At 38.6% G+C, this 20,961-nt stretch overlaps 2 protein-coding genes across 2 annotated transcripts; both read left to right on the plus strand.

The window, feature by feature from the left end:
* The first annotated feature begins 76 nt into the window (after window positions 1-76).
* On the plus strand, window positions 77-10,951 carry LOC106159648 (lysophospholipid acyltransferase 5). The gene is made up of 13 exons (XM_013535973.2): window positions 77-221; window positions 2,516-2,623; window positions 2,882-2,988; window positions 3,501-3,632; window positions 3,910-4,017; window positions 4,465-4,538; window positions 5,240-5,348; window positions 5,695-5,781; window positions 6,220-6,386; window positions 6,808-6,955; window positions 7,449-7,607; window positions 8,242-8,387; window positions 8,693-10,951. The coding sequence occupies exons 1-13, from the start codon at window positions 125-127 to the stop codon at window positions 8,709-8,711; spliced, it is 1,461 nt and encodes a 486-aa protein (XP_013391427.2). The 5' UTR covers window positions 77-124; the 3' UTR covers window positions 8,712-10,951.
* A 778-nt stretch (window positions 10,952-11,729) lies between these two features.
* LOC106159682 (uncharacterized) lies at window positions 11,730-20,959 on the plus strand. The gene is made up of 15 exons (XM_013536058.2): window positions 11,730-11,903; window positions 13,349-13,550; window positions 13,779-14,550; window positions 14,970-15,137; window positions 15,474-15,658; window positions 16,130-16,289; window positions 16,642-16,756; window positions 17,116-17,278; window positions 17,489-17,633; window positions 17,953-18,118; window positions 18,365-18,558; window positions 18,964-19,146; window positions 19,462-19,712; window positions 19,939-20,271; window positions 20,578-20,959. Exons 2-15 carry the CDS (start codon window positions 13,350-13,352, stop codon window positions 20,752-20,754), a joined length of 3,213 nt encoding a protein of 1,070 aa, XP_013391512.2. The 5' UTR covers window positions 11,730-11,903; window position 13,349; the 3' UTR covers window positions 20,755-20,959.
* The last annotated feature ends 2 nt before the right edge of the window (window positions 20,960-20,961 follow it).

The following is a 20,961-nucleotide window of genomic DNA, read 5'->3' on the forward strand; positions in this document are numbered from 1 at the left end:
AAGATGAAAAAACAGAATTATATATTTAGTCAACCATGAGAACATTTGATAATCTTTTTGAGTTCCAAGTTAAATAAAATCTCGTTGACTAGAGTTGTAAACAACCGGAAGTTTATTTGTAAAAATGGCTTCCGGTCTGATGGACGGGTTCATAGCGTCCTTCGCTGAAAAGGTTGGAGCTACGGTACCAGCAATACGACTGTTTAGTTCTCTTTTGTTAGGTAATGTTGAGAATATTCATTTCTTTAAATATATATTGAATGTGGTAGTTTTGGATGTGTCTGAAGCATCGTATCGAGTTATTTATAGTACACGTGTTCCAGTTTCTTTAGTGCTCTTTTATAACGCAAGTTGTTTTCGCAATCACGTGTGCTCTTGCCCCAGTTCCGAAGTTCAACACTAAACTTGAAAAGCAGTTCACAATGTTTTGTAGATTTGAGAAAATGATTTTGTGTGGATGTTGGGGTTACTTGCTGTTTTCTTCCCAAATTGCCCCCAAAAGTTTAGAAGAACAAACGTATAGTAAAAATGAAATATTGCCCATCAATTACAGTGCTCAGTGATATATATTCATTTGCCACATTGTTCAACGCCCCCATTAACCTGCTCTTTGCCCATGTTTTTTTTTCTTTTTTTTTTATCTTATGGGGAGGATGGATGGCGTGTTATAAAACTGTATCAGTAGTATGATATTTCCTTCATAAAAAATATTTTTGTGCTTTTATGTTACATACCAGAGACCCCATTGGATTTATCATATATGGTTACAGTGACATTGAAGGAACCACCAAACAAAGTTTTATTTAACACTCAGAAATTAATTGACAGTGTGAAAGTCACCAAATTTGAATGCTAGCAGAAGCAGTGGAATGAAGAAAAACATTTTGTTTTTGTTTTATTTTCAAAATTTATTTGAAGAGAAAAATTCCTTGAAAATACCATATTTAAATGGGTGATTATCAGGGGCGGATCCAGAGATATTTTCTGACAGTCTTCCATATTATATTTGTTGGTCCATCCTCCATTTTTTTGACCGTCTTCCGACAGAAAAAATTAGATACCCGTCAATGTAAACTTGAAAATCTGACCGTCTTCCGGAAGACCCAGAAGACGGCCTAAATCCGCCCCTGGATTATGGTGTCGGGCGGAAGAAAGTGCAAATTTAAAGAAACCATCTCAATGATTATCAGTACTTGTACTTTTCATTATAATTAGGTATTTCAATTCATATATTCATGTATATATGTACCATTCACATGTGCCCTTTAAAGGTCACTAATCAGAAAGAAAAACAGCTTCTCTCTGTATAGCAACATTAGACCCCATTTCTATTGATACCACTGGTCTACCTTGATCAACCCAACTGATGAGTGCAATCAGCGTGATTTTTAAAACTAAATTACACATTTTCTCTTGTTACTGATGTACTTATAAAACTAATAGCCTTTCTATATTCTGCTTAATTCTGCTTAATTGATCAGATACTAGTAAGCTAATTGCTCTCAGGGAGGGCCCCATTAGAGTTGGATCAATCTACATAGACCTATGGTGACTACTAGAATGGATATAATCCCTATATTCCAAATCATCGCATTGTTGAAGTACGCTCTAGGAAGTATACTCTTGAAGTTCTAATAGCACGCAGAGAGTAATTAAGAGAGTAAAATTTTTATGTAGCAAAAAATTAACTCAACTGGAAATTTTACCCTCCTTTTAATTACCATTCATAGTCAACATAACAACATTACTTGCTCAATAATCTTCATGGAATTTTGATCTTGAGAGATGTTTTGGAAGTGTAATATTCTAGTTTGTTTCTAGTAATTCTCATAAGTGAGGTTGAAGCTGGAGCATTTAAAGTGATGGTAAAAGTTAAATGTCTTTTTAAAGACATTTTTTCTGTAAATGATATTGAAATGTCATTTATAGAAAAATGGTTACATATACACAGTGAATTGCAGAAGCAAAGAAGTATTGTGGAAAAAAAAAACCCCGATCGATAAGAAGATTTCCAAATTTGAGCCATCAATCTACACATTAAATGAATATTGAGTCTTATCTCAGATCTTTGACCTTTGATAAAGGCCCTTCGTAGTATGGCGGAACAGAAGCCGTAGCCATTTCAGCATGCTTTTCAGATTCTTGGGATTTTATCATGCCCTTCACTCTAAATGTCATGTTTATGCATGTAATAATTCAGTTTGCAATGTTAACACTTGTCCTATGCCCAGTACCAGTAGTAAAATACAAGCCAAGCATTAAAATTTGGCCAGTAACTGAACACTGGGCAGCCAGCAGATTCATTTTTTTTTTTTTTGCCTTTTAAGTAATGATAACAAAAGTCAGGAAGATTTAAGGGGCAAGCTGCAATTAATAGAGTGGTATTATTTAAAGTAGCTATGCATATTAATTGAAGAAAAAAATGTTCTCTACCAATCTATTTTTGAGGAATTTCATTTCTGAGAGACACTGTTTGCTTGGAGGGTGTATATCATTTATCGCCTTGCTTTTCCAGGTTACCCTTTAGCTTTTATATATAGGAACTTCATCTTTGGCAAGCCGTCCAATGTACAGCATGTTTTCTTTGCCTTATGTGGACTTTGGCTGTGTTACTTCAACTTTGGTAAGTGTCTAATTTTGTGGTTGCCAATATGCTCTATGTTAAAATCTTTGCTAATCTCTCTCTCTCTCTCTCTCTCTCTCTCTCTCTCTCTCTCTCTCTCTCTCTCTCTCTCTCTCTCATCCTTTTTTTATCTATCTATATGTTGAGAAAAATACTATCTTGTGAATAAAAAGATGTATATGGATTTTCACAAAAACTGAATATTGGAATAATTGAAGTAGTAGAAATGTTTGTAATATATTTGGCTGCCCATTTCAGGTTTCAATGTCCTTCACTCCATCGCAAACATTGTGGTCATCTATGCATTACTATTGGCCATAGGAGGGACTCAATTGTCTGTGGCCCTGGCTTTTATTTTTAACTTGGTGAGTGGTAAGCTATTTAAAGTAAAATCTTTTTTGATTATTACAAAGGTAGGCAAGAGTCACTGGTAAAGGTATTAATTGACTGATCCTTTCTAGTATATACTATATATTTCTGAACAGAAAATATGAGAAAAAATAAGAAAAAAAGGGGGCGATGGATCATAGTAACCATTTTCATACCTGAATCGATAAGTTACTGTGAAATTAAGGTTTTAATCAGTCTTTTTTTTCATGGTAATTCACCAGCAATCCCAAAAAGACAGAAACCCATATTTGGTACATCCAAAATGATATTTTGTATGGCATCATAAATATTTAAAATGCTTGAATAATATGTGATTTTCTTTAGATTCCATTCAAAAACAATACAAAACAGGTGTGCAGCAAATTTTCAGGAAAAAATGTTCCACCCCTCCCCTCTAGGTCCTATACCTATGATTATATATGTTACTTCCAGGGTTACCTGATACATGTGTTGTTTACTTAGTTACATGATTGTTGTTTACTTCCAGGGTTACCTGGTTGCTGCATATTACTTCACTGCTACAGACGGGTATGATATTCGCTGGACAACCCCGCACTGCGTGCTCTGTCTGCGCCTCACTGGGCTTGTGTTCGATGTCTACGATGGAAGGAAAGACCAAGTAAGTGCTGTATTTACCACTTGCCAGATGTTGGATATGCACATTTATTCATGAATTATTTTGCAGTTGAACACAACTTGCCTGAAAGTTGATATTTTGGCTGGCAATCCTTTGAGTCTTAAAGTGCCATGCTAATAGCCACTGGTCAATTGGACAAAATCCCTGGTAGAATATTTAGTGCACAGCACAACATACTAGTATCTTGGTCAGATGGTCAGTTTCAGACCATGTTGGCCATTCAACCTTAATAAGTTGTATTAACTCTTTTCAATTCCAGAAGTCTCTGTCCAGTGACCAGCAGTCCACAGCTCTGGACACTGTCCCCAGTCCACTGGAGGTCCTGGGATACTCTTATCACTTTGGGGGATTTATGACTGGACCACAGGTAACTGAATAATTATGGATTTGGGCATTATGTTTGTGTTGTAAGCTGCAAGTTTAGAGTGTGTGTGTGTGTGTGCGTGTGTGTGTGTGTGTGTGTGTAAGTGGTTAATATACCATTATATTAAATAATATGTTATGCGTCATGTTCATTTGTAACAGGTGCCATTTTATAGAGAAATGCATCTCTCTCTCTCTCTCTCTCTCTCTCTCTCTCAATATGTCTCTGTTCAAAAAGGACAAGTGTGACTGTTTCCTTTTGTCAATTTGAAATTTTGGTTGATAAAACTTTGTTAGCTAACCATTTATAAATTCATGTATTGCTGCATGGTAAAATATATTGTAAACAAACCACTTGAGATACCTTCATACTAAATTTTTCATCTTCATGTCAGGGTTATACATTACTAAACACTTTCCTGAGTGTTAACATGTCATTTTTTTGTTTCAGTTTCCTCTGAAGCGTTATCGTGGTTTTGTTGAAGGTGCATTTGGCAACAAGCAGACAGGGGGACCTCCAGCAAGGTAGCAATTAGTACACCCCCCGCCCCCCCCCCGCCCCCCCCCCCCCCCCCCGGCCCCCCCTTTCCCCACTGCCTATTTCTCTCATGCCAAGGAAAAAGTAACATTTTTACAGCCTGCATTTATAGAATTTCACATTCAATTTGTGTGATACACATACCTAGCTGACAAACCTTTATTGATATCAGTTTGGTATGGGCTGTTTTAGGATCATAGAGCTCTACAAAATAAAACAAACCGTGGTTCCCTTGCCCTCACATTGGTACAATTAGAAACAGACTTGGGTTTCAGCATGTAATGGCCGTCAAATTGCACCAGTTGACCTCAAGACTCTAGCAGACAAAAAAGGACCTTGCACTCCAGTATTTGCAACATTGTAAAAACATTGCTCACATTCAGAATGGATGATCCATGGACTAACTGATCTGCCAGCTGAATATAACTGACCCCACTTAAGAGCAAGCCAACTAATCCCCTTATGGTCTCCCCTTCTCCACATGTGCCATTAAATGGATTAATTCTTGGTTTTGAGGTTTAATTGCTAGGCTAGTGTGAAGGCTGGGAGACAATCAGGGGATAAGGTGGCATTATTTTTAAGTGGGTCGGCCATATTTAGTCTGCGGATCAGTTTGGCTGTGAACTAACATGTTCTAAAAGCACTCCCGAATTGAAGCTTATTTTTTGTGCTTTGTTTGTTATTGTAGCATCATACCTGGTATGAGGAGGCTGAGTCTGGGGGTGGTCTATATTGCTGTCTACCAGGTGGGGCATCAGTTCTTCCCTGGACTCTATATGGTGGGAGACGAATTTGCTGTGAGTATGGACTTGGGTCAGTGGTCAGGTTAAGGATTTCTGGAAAGGGAGCCCAATTTTTTTTCTTTTTTCATCGTCATAATGGACTTGGGCTGGTGGTCAGATTTAGAATTTCTGCAACAAGAGCCCTATTTTTTGTCTTTTTGTATTGTCATACGGTCATAATAAAAAGTGAACCAGTCACTTAGTTTAAATTTAAGAAGACTGGGAGGCAAGTTTAAATTTAAAAAGACTGGGAGCCGTGGGAGGGCATGGACTTCTTCTCAACTTTGCTATTGTTTTGAAGGTTTTGTAGTTTGTAAATTATTGTTGTGAAAATTTTTTCTTCATTATCATTATTTTGCAGTCTCTGCACCTCTGGCAAAAGTTGCTGTACATTGGAATATGGGGGAAGTTTGCTTTGTACAAATATATCGCAGTCTGGATGATTGTGGTGAGTTGTGTATTCATGGAGTAAAAAATTCAAAACTTATTCCTAAAGCCAGAATGTTTACTGTATCATTACACTGAACAGCTGTTAGTGCAGCCCTAGAATATTTAATAGGTTTTAGCATTTTCAAGGTCTAGACTGGGAGACATAAGTAGCTTTATGCTAAGATATGGAGCTCTACTTAGTTTGATCCAACTCCGAAAGAACTCTCCCTGAATGCAATTAGATTAACACCCCTACTGATTGTGAGTAGAATACAGAAAGGCTGGTGATTATACAAGTATGTTAGAAACAAGGGATTGCATTCAGCAAGAGTTCACAGGGAGTTGGATCGATCTACATAGAACTATAGTCTCACTGGGAGTGAGCCCATAGAAAATATGACTTTGGGACACTTACAAAGGTATGTAGTATACCTTAAATTTATTTGATTATTTTCAGGAAGGTGCATGTATTTTGACTGGACTTACTTATAATGGAACAGATCAAAATGGAAATGATCTCTGGGATGGCTGTATCAATGTTAAGCTTGTAAAATTTGAAACAGCCACAACGTTTCAGGAGAAAATAGATTCCTTTAATTTAAACACAAATCTTTGGATGTTAAAGTAAGTATGAGGAAAGTAGAAAAAGGACAGGTGGTTTGATCTTGTCTTTCTAATGTAATTTAATGTTGTAAATTGCTAAATTCTTCTCTATAAGTATTTAGAATTTAAATACAAGTTTTTAAGAAGTATGTGAATCCTAAATGTAGATGTCCCTGTCTTCTGAGAGCTGAACACTAATATGATTTTGACAAATCCTGCTGGAAACTGCCAGACACTTATAAATGAGGTCTCCTAGATGTTCCATTGAAATGCTGTATACACCTTTTAAAATACACTTCTGGATGTCCACAGTGTTAAAAATTTGAGTCTGTGCGGTGAAAAAACTGTGGATGTACAACTTTGATCTATTGTCTTGACCTTTACAATTTTCATTAAAAAACTTAAATGCATGGTTGTTTTTATATATTTACCCCTGTTCCAGATATGTATATAAAAGACTGCGTTTCTTGGGTCACAAAGAGATCTCACAAGCAGTGACATTATTCACCCTGGCGGTGTGGCATGGCATCCACTCAGGCTACTACATGAACTTCGCTCTAGAATTCCCCATCGTGAACATGGAGAAAGATGTGAGTAGAGGCGGCTAAAGAGAGTCCAAGTGTGTGGCACTGTGTATTATTCTTGGCACCATCAGTTGTAAGTGGCTTGTTGAGGACAGAAGTAAAGAAATTTTTTTCTGAATCCTTTTTTTTTTATTTGTGGAAAGAGGTTGGTCTGAAATTTTGCAATATGATGGATGCCAGGGCTTGACACAGACTTTTTGGTAACTTTCTCTTTAAGGCAAGCAGGTCTGTAAAATCTGTTTGACCCACTCCAAAATCAATTTTGGGATGTTCTTATAGTGGGGGGGATCTTTCCAAAATCCAATTTATGTCAGGCAAGTGACCTATTAGCAAGAAACTCGTGTTTGCGAGCAAGTACGAATAAAATTCTAGTTGCACCATGACAGAAGTCACATGCACCAAGCAAGTAACACCAGTATGTCAAGGCCCTTTTTTGTCTGACAATGGTACAAGCAGCAGAGAAATATTACCAATTTGAAAGATGTTCATTGTGTTTCAGATACAAAGAGAAGTGGACAGAAACCCCACATTAAAGAGGCTATGCAATCATCCCCTGGTGTATCCTGTGCATTGGGTGTTCAGGAAAATATTTGTGGAAGTGTTCTTGGGGTATCCTCTCATTGGATTTGTACTGCTCACTTACGAGAGGTGGTACAAGGTGGGTGTTTGCTTGATATCTTTATGAGCTCAGTCTGTTCCTTAAACTTGTTCTCTTTTGTGTTTATTGGCTCTCCTAGTACAGTTGCCCTGGAGAAATAATCTTGTGTGTGTGTGTGTGTGTGTGTGGGGGGGGGGGGGGGGGGGGGGGAGATGTGGGGCAAAGCAAAAAAATTGCCGGTAAGTAAACAAAACGTGCAAAATTTTGTTTGCTCAAAGTTGGAGAAGTTTTGAATTACTGAATAGATCTGCATGGTTACACAGTCTTTTTGTTTCTTTCATGATTTTCACCCTAAAGTCAGTTTTATGCCTAACTTCTTTAGTCAACTTGTCACATTGTTAAAGTGCCATGCACTCATTTTATTAACAGTTTTTCAATTTAACAAGAAATACGTCAATTGTGGGCATTTTGCAGGTTTCTTATAAACAAGAAAAATTATTTTTGATGAGAGACATACAAACAAATACATGAAGAAGAATTGTTAAGAATATTAAAAAAAATTACAAACTATTTCTGGCCTCCTGACTCCACTTTTTAAGGCATATATCAAGGGATGGCTAGTTTTAATATTGCAGATTGTATTACAGTAACTAAGCTAATAACTGTTACATCAGAATTTCTTTGTTCACTACAGATCTACAGTGAAGTGTACTGGTGCGGCCATATTTTATTTTTCTCCTGGCCCCTGGTCTATATGCTGCTGAAAGCAACTGTGCTCAAGAGACCCAAAGCCAAGGTGGAGAAGGACGCTCAGATGCAACAGAAACTAGTTGATGCCAAGTGAGTGGGAGGATGGCATTCTTATGAAAATAAATTAGTGTAATGCAATTATACTGTCTGTAACGCAGTGCAAAGTGACACAGTGCTATTTTATCGGAATATTTACATTGACTCAGATTGAAATGTGTGAAATTCTCAAAAAAAAAAAAAAAAAAAAAAAAAGTGCAATAATAATAATAATGATAATGATAAGGTCATTGGGGACTAACATTTTTGTCATATGCATTGACCCATTAGTTGGCCATTTTTCCTTTTTAATTACAGTTGGTGCTTAAACTAATTGTTTTTTTTTTTATTTTATTTAGAGTTGAAAAAACAGATTAAAAAGAAAAAGGAGAAAAAAGAAAATAATTCTACGTGATCCATTTCAAAGCAAAGCCATGATGTTTGGAACATTCCCGATCCACAGAACTGCCATATTTATATAAACAAGATGATGGAGGGTAATCTTAGAGAACTTCATACTCCAGAATCAGTTAAACATGACATCAGGAAGGTGATACACATACCGACTGTTTTAATAAGGGCTGCTTTAATCAGTTGCATTTCAATTATGATTATTATTTATTAAAAGTTTGGTTGTAAAGGTGCCTATGGGTAAGTTTCATGTTGTAGACTAGATAGGAGAATTATAATGGATAGTTGTTAGTTATATTGAGGCTTTAAGTTGTAGTGCTAAACACTTGTTTGTAAAGTTACCACAAGACATTAAGTTTCACATTGAAATATACTGGCTTGCTGTAAGCAACTGGCATTTGTGTCTGCAGATGTTAAAATTCAGATGTTAATATTTAAATGGGCAGTTATGATTTCACAAGATTTAATTTGAGTCTTTTAGTTTCTCACAAAAATATTTCTGCCTTGAATGACTGGAGTCTGGTTTTGGATATTATCAATGACACATTGATTTTGGAGATAGATAAAGCAATTCCGTTTGAATTTTGAGAGCAGTTATCAAACAGATGATACTAGGTAAAATTGATTTAGAAAGTCTTCAGCTATTTATTGTTAGAAAAGTACTATCTTGGAATTTATAAGTAGTTTTTGGTGTTTTATCCTGTGTAGTTATTGATAATGAAAATAGACATAAGACCCTTTTTACTTTTAGCTGAATAATGCAATTTTCAGTTAACAAATTTTACCACACAGTGTATGTGCCATGTGATCATTTCATTAAGTTTTCAAATTTAATCAGTTAACAAGAAAGATTATCTAAACTTCGGGCATTATGCATGTTTCTTGTAAGCAAAGGAAATTATTTTTCTAATGAAAGACATAGATATATCTAAAGAATCCTAGTTTTTTTTATAAGGTTAAATGTCTTGAGTATAACAAAATGTCAGTATATCCTGAAGAAAGTATAGTATTTTTCAAGGATATTTAAATATGCTATAGATATAAAAATACAGATTATATAGATATAAAAATACAAATAGGAATCATTTTCTAAAAAAAAAAAAAGAACAGAACACATGCTATATCTTTTTTATTTAAGAGCAGTATACCACAAGTTGAAAAAATAAAATGTAGTAGCATTTTTGTCATGATACATAGATTTTTTGAATTTGTTGCATTTTATCCACCAAGCATTTAATCATAATAGCAGCCTAACAAAACCAAACTTCAAATAAGGTATTGCTGTTTAAGCTCATTTAAATGGAGAGCTGAAACTTTCTCAAATATATTCCAGCCGTTTTTAGAATTAATCTGAATTGTCATCATAGTCCCATTTTAATACTATATAATTATTTGCTTCTGTTAGATGACTTTTGTGAAGATTTTCATTCTGCTACATTAATCAAATTGTCATGACCTTAAGTCATTTTTTTCGCCATAATAGTGGATCAGCCTTATAGTAGTTTTTGTAAAAAGTGTTACTTTTATAAAAGAAACTACCGAAACAATAGGGAATAACTGAAAGTCTAATAGATGCATAGAGTCTGTCACCGAAGTGTTTGGCCCTCCTCGTTAGAATGGCGCTGTTAAAGAAAAAAAAAAACGTGCCTTCAGTGACCACGACCGCTTAGACCACGCCCAAGTCATCCATGTGCTCGCTCCGAACCTTGGTGAATAAATGTTGTCTCTCTCGATGATTATCTGGAGCGAAAAAGACTCTCATACTATCAGACCAGCCTTAACGGAACTATTGGGACAGGTGGACAGTTTTTATAGCGTATAACGTTCAATATGGTTGTGATACTTAGAAAAATCTTTTTTAGTACGGTATTTGTGCAGCGGAGCCTTGAGATGATTATATGGTGCAGATAGGAGATTGTCTTCCTGATTGAGTGTCATAATATGGTTTAATGTAAAGAAGGTTATGTATGTTTAGGTTTAATTTTGCTTGGCAAATACTAACAGGTTTGTGCTCGAGACGACATAAAGCACAAGGTAGCTTTGTTTTCGTTATTTCATTATTTATATGATTATTGTTCGTCCATCAAATTCAGTGGTATTGTGCCGCAACATTGGGTCTGCACTCTCTGTTAAGTTGACATTATTTTATGAAAAATTCAATTGTCGAGTTGTTCTTAAAAAATGAAAATAATAAGTAAGGAAGTTGGTATGAAGTTATTTTTTTAAAATGGGAATGTTTACGTTGCAAGGTGAACCATAAGTTCATGCAGTTTGCAGACTTGAGTATGTTGCGCCTGGGTGAATGTTCAGACACCCGAACCAGTTTAGGTCTCAAAACCGTTTTCTTTTGTTAACAGCCCTAAGAGAGCATTCAGAACAGCGTACCGACTAGTTCGCGGATCAAATATGGCCGCCTCACTTGAATGCTTGTTGTGCAATCTCCGCGGGAAATATATTCTGTGTTTAATCGGGAATTAAACAACAAGCTTTTTAGTGGGTCGCCATGTTTGATCCGCGGATCTGTTAGTCCTCTGTTCTGAATGTGCTAAGTCAAGCGGAGAAGCATCTGTAAAGAGTTAATGCTGGTGTTGGTGGCCGGTTGTTTTGATTGTCTGATGGCATCATCCAGACCTAGACCGGTTTGGGTTTTACTACGTGTTTGAGGACTCCTGACTCAGTTGCTGTTGTTGTTATTGTGTTCAGCTTCTATTTTATTGTACAGAGAGAAGTGAAGCCAGTGAAACCATATTGAAAAATGTTTTGGTTTCTTATATAAAAGAATGTTAAATAAAAACATTGTGGAAATTATGCTGTTGTTTATTTTTGGCAATTCTGTTTTTGTTATTTTTTTTCTGAAGACAGGGGAAAGGCAGGTTTTGTGCTACAAAGAGAGGAGGAAAGCAGGTTGAAAAAGACGAAGCACTGTTTTAACAATGCTACTTTATCTCTTTCAACAATTAATAAACAATTAAAATTGTTAATTTTTTTTATACGGAGTCATCCAGGGCGAAAATTATTAGTTCATAAACTATAATCATTATCATATATCATATAATATTCGTTCCACGTATGTAAAGAAGATCTCTGTTAACTATTAGAGGAGCGGAGTATCAATCGAGAAGTTTCCCAAACTGGAGAGCATTTCTTTGGAAAAATAAGGTAAGAGCTAAATTTATGATCTGTAATTATCAGTAATAGTATCCGTCTTTTATACAATGTAAGAATGTTTTTGTATAAGGAAACCATGGGCATTGGTGAGGTTTTGGATATGTTTTTGTGTACATATACATGTACGACATTACCCAGCTTTGCACGAGTTTAGTCCGAGGCAAAATACTCGGAGGTCTGACGAAGGAAGTAGATTTTTGTAAACTACTTGGCCAATGAGCCTGAGGGCAACTTTAAGCCGTTTTTTTATCAGTTTTAGGTTATTACACAATTTGTTTTCGGCCCAGTAAAATTTTATTCGGACTGCCAGATTTCCGATGTCTATCGGTGCTACGAGTGGTTTACCGTCTATAATCTTTAGACACGGATCTGGGATTATTTGAAGGGGGGGGGGGCTTTTTTTAAACAATCACAGGTCCCCTTGGCATGGGGTGTGTGGCCCGCTGAAGCCCCCCCCCCCCCCCCAAAAAAAAAAAAAAAAAAAAAAATTGGCGTTTTGGAACGCGAACGGTGTCATCTGGAAGGGTTTCGAAGGGGGGTCAGTACCCCCCTGACACCCCCCTAAATCCGCCACTGGTCTTGACAACTAAGTCGACTCTACGTAGACGGCTATCGGATAGTAGCACTTATTTACTTCAACTCTCCCAAAACAACATTAGACTTTTGTTAAACCTGGCCCAGGCCCCGGACAGCTCGTCGTGACTTATAAGCGCCCTTCTGCTAAGCGACACTATATGGAGATAAAGGGGAATATGACACGCCAGGGTGAGGTCGCTGATCAACAAAAAGGCATCATATCAGCCATATAATTGTGAACAGGGATCACGTAGTTGACATAGTGCGAAAGCGTGAAAAAGGGTGCATATATTGTAACAATAGGGCACCACGAAGTTCCGTCTTATCTCCCCTTCTCTAACCTCGATTTGTTTCATTATTTCATCTTTTTACCTTATGTTACAAAGTTGTTGGAACGAAATAACAAGGGACAGATTCCATTTTATAGTCCCTTTGATTTAGACGGGTGTATGTATTTTTGTCATCATCGTAAAAGAACTTCCGTGCAAAGAAACTTCTGTGAAACAGAGTATGCCCTCCGTAGATTCGAGCAGGTTATTGCTAGTGTGACGTGCCAAAAATGGGACTCGTCATCATGGGGGAATGCTCTGATACGTGGGGCCGAGGTTTTGCTACCTTAAGGGCCTAAGCTTCCCTTTATATTTCATATTTTTGTCTTTGTAGAGGCACACTCTACTTCGTCATTTTGTCATTGTGAATTGCATTTTTCACCTATTTTTGAGGACAAAGTCGTGCGCCCTGTGCACCTTGTTATTGTCATTTTCAATTGTACTCTTCTCTACAAAATCCAGTTTTATTTACGTAATACTTTCTGCGTCTGCTCTGATACAGGATCAGTCTAAAATCGAGTCTAATTTCAGAATGTCGCTTCACCATTTTGCTGTTCTGTCGTTAATGGCACTAATACGGGTACCTGCAGCACAAGCCTCGGTCATTGTTGACAGCCGGTGGACTGATGACCAAGGGGCAGCTTTGCAAGCTCGACTTTCAGTACCAGTGGTCAACACTTGCAATGGATGGACAATCACTCTCACATTTAATGATGATATTTCGCATATAGAGGTACGTATCTTGTTGAATGTTTTGATATTAAAATTGCCGCGTTTTGACAAAGGCTTGTCCAGGTATATTTATGTACATCATTCGTGAAACTGATGTCAATTTTTTAAAATACTAGGACAATAAAATTTCTGTTTAAGGCAGATGTCACCAAATCAGACTTTTAAAAATAGCTATAGAAAGGGGGGGGGGGGCATCGTGGTTATAGGTAATTCTTATTTTTTGTTTCAGAATTCTTGGAACGCCAATTTTGTTCCTAGTTCAACATCCAGCAGGGTTTATAAACTGTCAAATTTAAGCTGGAATGGCAATCTAAGTCCTGGTAGTACCCTCTCTGGTATAGGATTCGTAGTGAGGTACAGCCCGCAGTCCCAAGTAGAGCCAATCACTGCAGTGTTTGATCCTCCGTGTGGGAGTGGCACCGTGGAGACAACCACGCCCACTCCGACGACCACGCCCACTCCAACGACCACGCCTACTCCGACGACCACGCCCGCTGGAACTACGCCTACTGAGCCCAGCACAACTGCTCCCCCGACCCCACCACCTCCAACAACACCATCAACTGTTTGTACCACCCAAAGCCCAAGCACAACCCCAGCTAGTGAAAGCACAACCGCACCTCCCACACCTCCCGCCCCAACCACGCCCTCAACTGTTTGTACCACCCAAAGCCCAAGCACAACTCCAGCTACTGAAAGCACCACCGCCCCTCCCACACCTCCCGCCCCAACCACGCCCTCAACAGTGTGTACCACCCAAAGCCCGAGCACAACACCAGCTAGTGAAAGTACCACCGCCCCTCCCACACCTCCCGCCCCAACCACGCCCTCAACTGTATGTACCACCCAAAGCCCAAGCACAACACCAGCTAGTGAAAGTACCACCGCCCCTCCCACACCTCCCGCCCCAACCACGCCCTCAACAGTGTGTACAACAGTGACGCCTTCGACCACGCCCACTCCGGTCTCATCTACAGCATCGTCTGAGACAACACCGCAAAGTAGGTTGATTGATAGGTAGATTAGATTATCAGATGTACACATGTACACATTTCGATATTCTCTGTTGGAATTTATGGAGGCGGGCAGCGGTATAAATTCTTGATTCACTCTATGTCAAATACAATAACGTATTGCAAATGTCGTGTTATAATGTTGGTAACGGATGCTTCAGGTAACAAAACAGAGGCGATCCCATATTCAGACCAGGGGACTAACTAGTCCGAGGGTCAAATATGGCCGATCCACTTGAATACTTCCCCACGGGGAATCTATTCAGTGTCTATTAGCGGATTAGTCAGCAAGCTTTATAGTCGGTCGCCATATTTGGCCCGCGGACTAGTTAGTCCGCTATTCTAAATGCAGCCATAGATACCAAAGTCATGAAAGTATTTGACGCTCTGAATTTTTTAATATTAAGGCACTTCAAAATACAACTTGGATGAAGTTTTGGAGAAGTCCATCTTGTTTTACGAGGCACAGCGTTCAGGAGTTCTCCCAGCGGAAAACAGAATACCGTGGAGAAGATCGTCACATCTTAATGATCTGGGAAATAATGGCGAGGATTTGACAGGAGGCTGGTATGACGGTAAGGTTTCAGAAGACACAAAGCCCATATTGGCGTTTTTTAAGCAAATTGTAAGACAGTGCTTCGAATCAAGGCTTTGGCACCAAGAATAGTCTCTCTTGTAAATGCATGTAGCACCACCTAACGTCAGTCACCTAAACTTTTGTATTTCTTAGGCCACAGATAATGATTTCTACAACACAACTCTGCCTGAGGTAACTGCCTTAGTTTTTCTTGTTTAAAGAGAACTGTTAATTATATTTTACACCTACCAGCTCATAAATCACATCGATGAGTTTCTGAATTTCTCTCTTTTCCAAATATCATGGATTTACCCTTTTTCTATATTTTCCCTAGCTGGCGACACCGTCAAATTCGGTTTCCCAATGGCCTGGAGCACAACAGTTCTTACCTGGGGTCTTCTAGATTACCCGGACGCCTACCACGCCACTGGTCAGTATGAGTACATGCTGGACTGCATCCGTTGGCCATTGGAGTACTTCTTGAAGGCACACACTGCTGATAATGAGCTTTACGTACAGGTATGTTCCTATGGGAGTTCATGTATTGGCCAGTTTCTATGATCATAGGTATCGCCGCATTCACAGAAGCGGACTAACAGATCCTAGGATCAATTATGGCCGACACACTTGAACTATTGGTGCATGATGCCCGCGGGGAATCTATTCAGTGTCTATTAGGGAATTACATGGTTAGTTTTTAACTGGGTCGCCATATTTGATCCACGGATCTGTTAGTCCGCTGTTGTAACTGTGGTCATAAAGGAATTTGTTATCAACAAATTGGTTATCAATAAGTGATACTATAGATTTCAAAGTTACGTACTAGTCATCGCAGAATGCCATTAATACAATCCCATTCCATTATTCCATAAATACAAAATGTTCCGAGTAATTCTTGGAAATAACTAAAAAAAAAGCTCAGAGGACGCGTACGGCTGTAATAGTCCTTAGTGGTTCTGAATAATGGAACAACTGAACACTATACCTCAGGTTGGACATGGTGAGACGGACCACGATCTTTGGACAAGGCCCAGTGACGGGACTGAGAATCGACCAGCTTACAAGATTGATTCATCTAATCCTGGTACGGACGCCGCGGCGGAGACTGCCTCTGCGTTGGCCGCCGGGTATCTGGCCTTCAAGGACGAAGGTGAGAACCATTCCAATCATTTATAACTTAAAGCGATGTTTTAGCCGCAACAAATGCTTACGGCCTACGCTCTTATTGATGCGTTTAGCTCTTATGTGCAGTAATCAAACTTTGTTCTTCAAAGTATTGCTCTTCTATACTTTCTGCGACAAAATTCCATTTACTGTTGTAACTTTTAGTTGAAAAAAATATTTTCACATTCATTGTACAAATGTATTCAACACTTCATTGGATTAAATGTTTGAATGTTGAATTTATTTCAATCGATCCTTTCGAAAATGATAAACAGCCATACCAATAGGCCTACATCTATATCTCCCATCTGACATATACTGATATTCGTCTCACACAGATATCACCTTTGCCAACCGCCTCTTAACCAGTGCTCGCAAGCTGTACACCTTTGCCGCTACCTCTAATAGAGTCAAATACAGTGACAGCGTGTCGGATGCTAACAACTACTATCCGTAAGTATTTCCGTCATTGTCATCTTGCAAGTTGCGACATGTTTTTTCTCTGTATATTTACTTTAGTGCTGCTAATAAAGTTAACATTGGCACGTATGGATCAAATCTCTCTCTCTTACCCTCTCTCTCTCTCTCTCTCTCTCTCTCTCTCTCTCATTGCCCAACGAATCAAAATATTATTTCCAACTACCAGAGCCGCAGATTTTTATTCTGTGCGCTTTTCTCTGATGCCAGTGCAGAAAAGTCTCATTATTTAACTCGATACACATCCGTGGATATCTAGTTAAAATTCAGTTTGTTGCCCTGGTAGTGGATACGATATTATAGTCTACTGAACCACTCATATCTTCTACCATTAGGTCGTATGATTTCAAGGACGAACTGGTGTGGGCAGCTGCGTGGCTGTACAGGGCCACGGGAGAGGCCGAGTTTCTCACCTCTGCTACCGCCTGGTACGATGAATTTGGAATCCAATATTCCAATTGGGGATTTTCGTGGGACGACAAGGGGCCTGGTACCAAAGTAAGTTACCGTGAGCATCTGTTCCGATGTTCGTTAGCTTCTTAACGTTTATAACTTTGTATGCCAACTGTTCACTGACTCTAACCTTCAGCGGTATGTTGGTTTAGGTTTACCGCGCCAATTGCACGACGGCCTTTTCTTTCTTCCGCTTTAGATTAATTTAATATAAATACAAATACAATTTTTCAAATGAGCTAATTCTCTTTGTAGGTCCTGATGTATCAGTTGACCAGCGAGGATAAATATCGTCAACATGTTGAAGGCTACCTCACTTACTGGATGCCCGGTGGACAGATTCCCTACACACCGAAGGGTCTGGCGTTCAGGGACCAGTGGGGTTCCCTTAGATATGCAGGTAAGGTTTTCTGATGGTGATGATGTTTTGATGTATTGGAAAAGGTTATTGTAGACCTACCGAATTAATCATGGCTAACAGTTTACATTTTTGTTTAAATAAAATGTTATAGTGTATTATATACATATATAAAAATAATAAAAAAATAAATAAATGATGATAATAATAATAATAATAATAATAATAATAATAATATTTGAAGTATTTTTATGTATTTATCTGAAGTTTTATGAAATTGTACGTATTGTTTCCTGTGACATTATCCTTATAAGCTATTCCCTTCGCTATTTATAATTCTACAATTGTAACACTGTTGCAGCCAATTCTGCATTCCTGGCTCTGCGCGCGGCAGATTTGGGCATCAGTAGCGCCACCTATCGTTCGTGGGCTGAGGGCCAAATCAACTACATGCTTGGGGACACTGGGAGGAGTTTTGTGGTTGGTTTTGGCGTCAATCCTCCTGTTAAACCTCATCACCGAGCGTCGTGAGTATTTCTTCTGATTACTTCAAATTTATTATTCCAAATGAAAAAGACAAACTCCAATGACTTAGGGGTTGATTGACAGGTTAAAGGAAATATTGCATGAATAAGGCCTATTGTGTAACACTTACAAATGAATTGTTCTATTTATAATGTCGTAAAGACTCTAATGTTTATTGGATATTCTACTTACAAATGACTTTCTATGTTGAAAATATCTAATGACACCTCTATTTTTTAAATTTCAAGGTCTTGCCCAACTGATTTTAACGTAGTGTGTAGCTGGGATGCGTTCAACAGTCCAGATCCCAACCCCAACGTGTTAAACGGTGCTCTGGTCGGAGGTCCAGACGGCAATGACCAGTACGTGGACGACAGGACCAATTACCGGACAAACGAAGTGACCACGGATTATAATGCCGGCTTCCAGTCCGCTGTGGCAGGTACAGTGTTATTACTGTGGATTTGTTTTTGGTTGTTATTGGCAAAAAAAGGAGCGTTGGTGTCTTTTTTTTATTAATAGTGTCTATGTGAATGTGTTTTCTGGGGTGTAGATAGTTTTGCTCGTTTACTGAACTGCAGTTTGGCGGCGGTGGGCAGTAAGGCCCTCACTATGAACACATGCTTTATTGCAGTTTGCAATTAGTTATTTTTACTCTGTTTTTTTACAGAATCATATTTCAAACCATACAACATCCAATTACACACTCATTATCATATAGACATAGCATTTGAACACTGTGGTAAAATCTAATATCCTTACTTTTTTATAATTCTTACATGGACGGCATGCTGGTACCTCCTGCTATGATGTGATGACTATATGTGGTTTATATGTATTTTACTAGCTTTAAAGAGCCACCAACTAAGTCTACGTGCAACGCAACCAACTGAATCTCCTCTCACTGAGGCTACCCCCACGGCGGTTCCCTCGACTGTGGCTCCCTCTACCGACGCTCCTTCCACTGTGACCTCCACCACTGCAGTTCCCTCCACCGAGACTCCGACTACTGTTGCACCTACGGAACCAGGTAATTCAATGGCCATTCGGATCTCCCGCTATTTATTTTATATTTATTGCGATCGTGCTTGTTTCTTCCATGATTTACATGTCCTTAATGTAACTTTCATTGACAAAGTCAGAGTTTACTAGCATTGGATCTCTGCAAGTCTCTCACAAAACATTGGAGAGAAAACTTTTTTTCTGGGTTATCTGTCATGTATTCCACAACCAGTTTTTCAAAGTGGATTTAAACAGGAGAATATAAGAAATAAGCCATAAAACTAAAGATAAAATTAACACTTTTTAACGAATTAATTTTTCCATTTTTGTTTCGTACACAAAGGTGTTTTATGGCGTCACGCGCCGTACGCCGCAGACGACAATTATCTCGCCGGCTGGCAACCAGCCCAGCAGATCAAAGACGACGATCAAAACGCTGCGGTCGTCCTTGACCCTGCTGGCGGAAATGAGTACGTCCTGCGCGTGCTGTACCCCCAGGGGTCATACAGACCTGGGGCTTCCCCTGTTCTGGGCGGTATACAGTTCTTCTCTCAACCGTTCACTCCTGGCACTGCGCTGATGTTGACATACCAGGTGAGATGATCTAGATTCCCCATCCCATGTAAAAGTTAGATAGACTAATGACTAGATTGATTAATTGATGACTAGATGATTTGAGTGTATGGATTAACACCGAGTGTTAAATAAACGAGGAAATAGATAAATTAACCAAAAAGATAAATTGTAAACAAAACGAATAGATAAATAGTTCAAAGGAACAATACACGACTATAATTTCACTCTTGTTTCCATATCATAGGTTTATTTTCCTCAAGACTTCGACTTCAGTAAAGGAGGAAAACTCCCCGGCTTTTACGGCGGACGACAAACATGCTCTGGAAGCAAGGACGCGGCTACTCTTGGCTGCTTCTCGACACGTGTCACGTGGCGCGGGAACGGCGACGGGCAAATCAGCGCCTACCTCCCCAGCCCCCAGTCCCAGGACTTCTGCACGAAAGAGAGAGTCTTTTGCAATTTCCAATGGGCTCACTCCCTGGGCCGCGGAAGTTTTAAGTTTCAGAAAGGACGCTGGAACACATTTAGTCAGTACCTGCAGCTGAACAACCCTGGAGTCCATGATGGTCGAGCTGAGGTGGGTGAAGATGGCTGTTGTATTATTATTTTTTTTTTTTGTAATTATTCCCGCGTAAAACCATTTTTCTTCGACTGTTTGTCTGTGTTAAATTATATTTTTTTTTCTTTTTTGTGTTGCGCTGTGTCGTGTTAAGCCGCTCTGTTAGAGGGCGCGCAGTGTTGATGTGATGTACGTAAAACAGCGCTTTGCTGCGCTCTAATAGGCTTACTGACTTACTGTAATTAATTTTTGTATGCTGTAATTTGTTATGCCACATGGCATTGCGTCTCCAATATCTTAATGACAATATATTTTTCTTTACAGATATATTTTGATGGGCAGAAAGTATACGAGATTGACAAGTTGAACTTTAGGACAACGGAATCGGTGAAAATAGACGGGATTTATTTCTCTACTTTCTTCGGCGGCGGAGAGTCGGCGGCTACTCCAGTCACTACTTATACATATTTCAAAGGGTTTGAAGTGACGGAAAAAATATGAATATTTCAAAAAAAAAAAAAAAAAAAAAACGTATGCCATATAAATTATTTAAAACCAAGCATTACGTCAAGCTGAGGCAGTGAAATAAAGTGTGCAAAGAAAAACATTTTATCTTTTGAGGTTTTATTTTGATCTGAAATAACGAAAAATGGTTTAAAAAACAATGCTAGAAAATGAAACTTCATACGGAATGAACAAAGACACATG

This window comes from Lingula anatina, chromosome 9, assembly GCF_051362555.1.
Source record: "Lingula anatina isolate TDL-2025a chromosome 9, LinAna3.0, whole genome shotgun sequence".
Taxonomy (NCBI): domain Eukaryota; kingdom Metazoa; phylum Brachiopoda; class Lingulata; order Lingulida; family Lingulidae; genus Lingula; species Lingula anatina.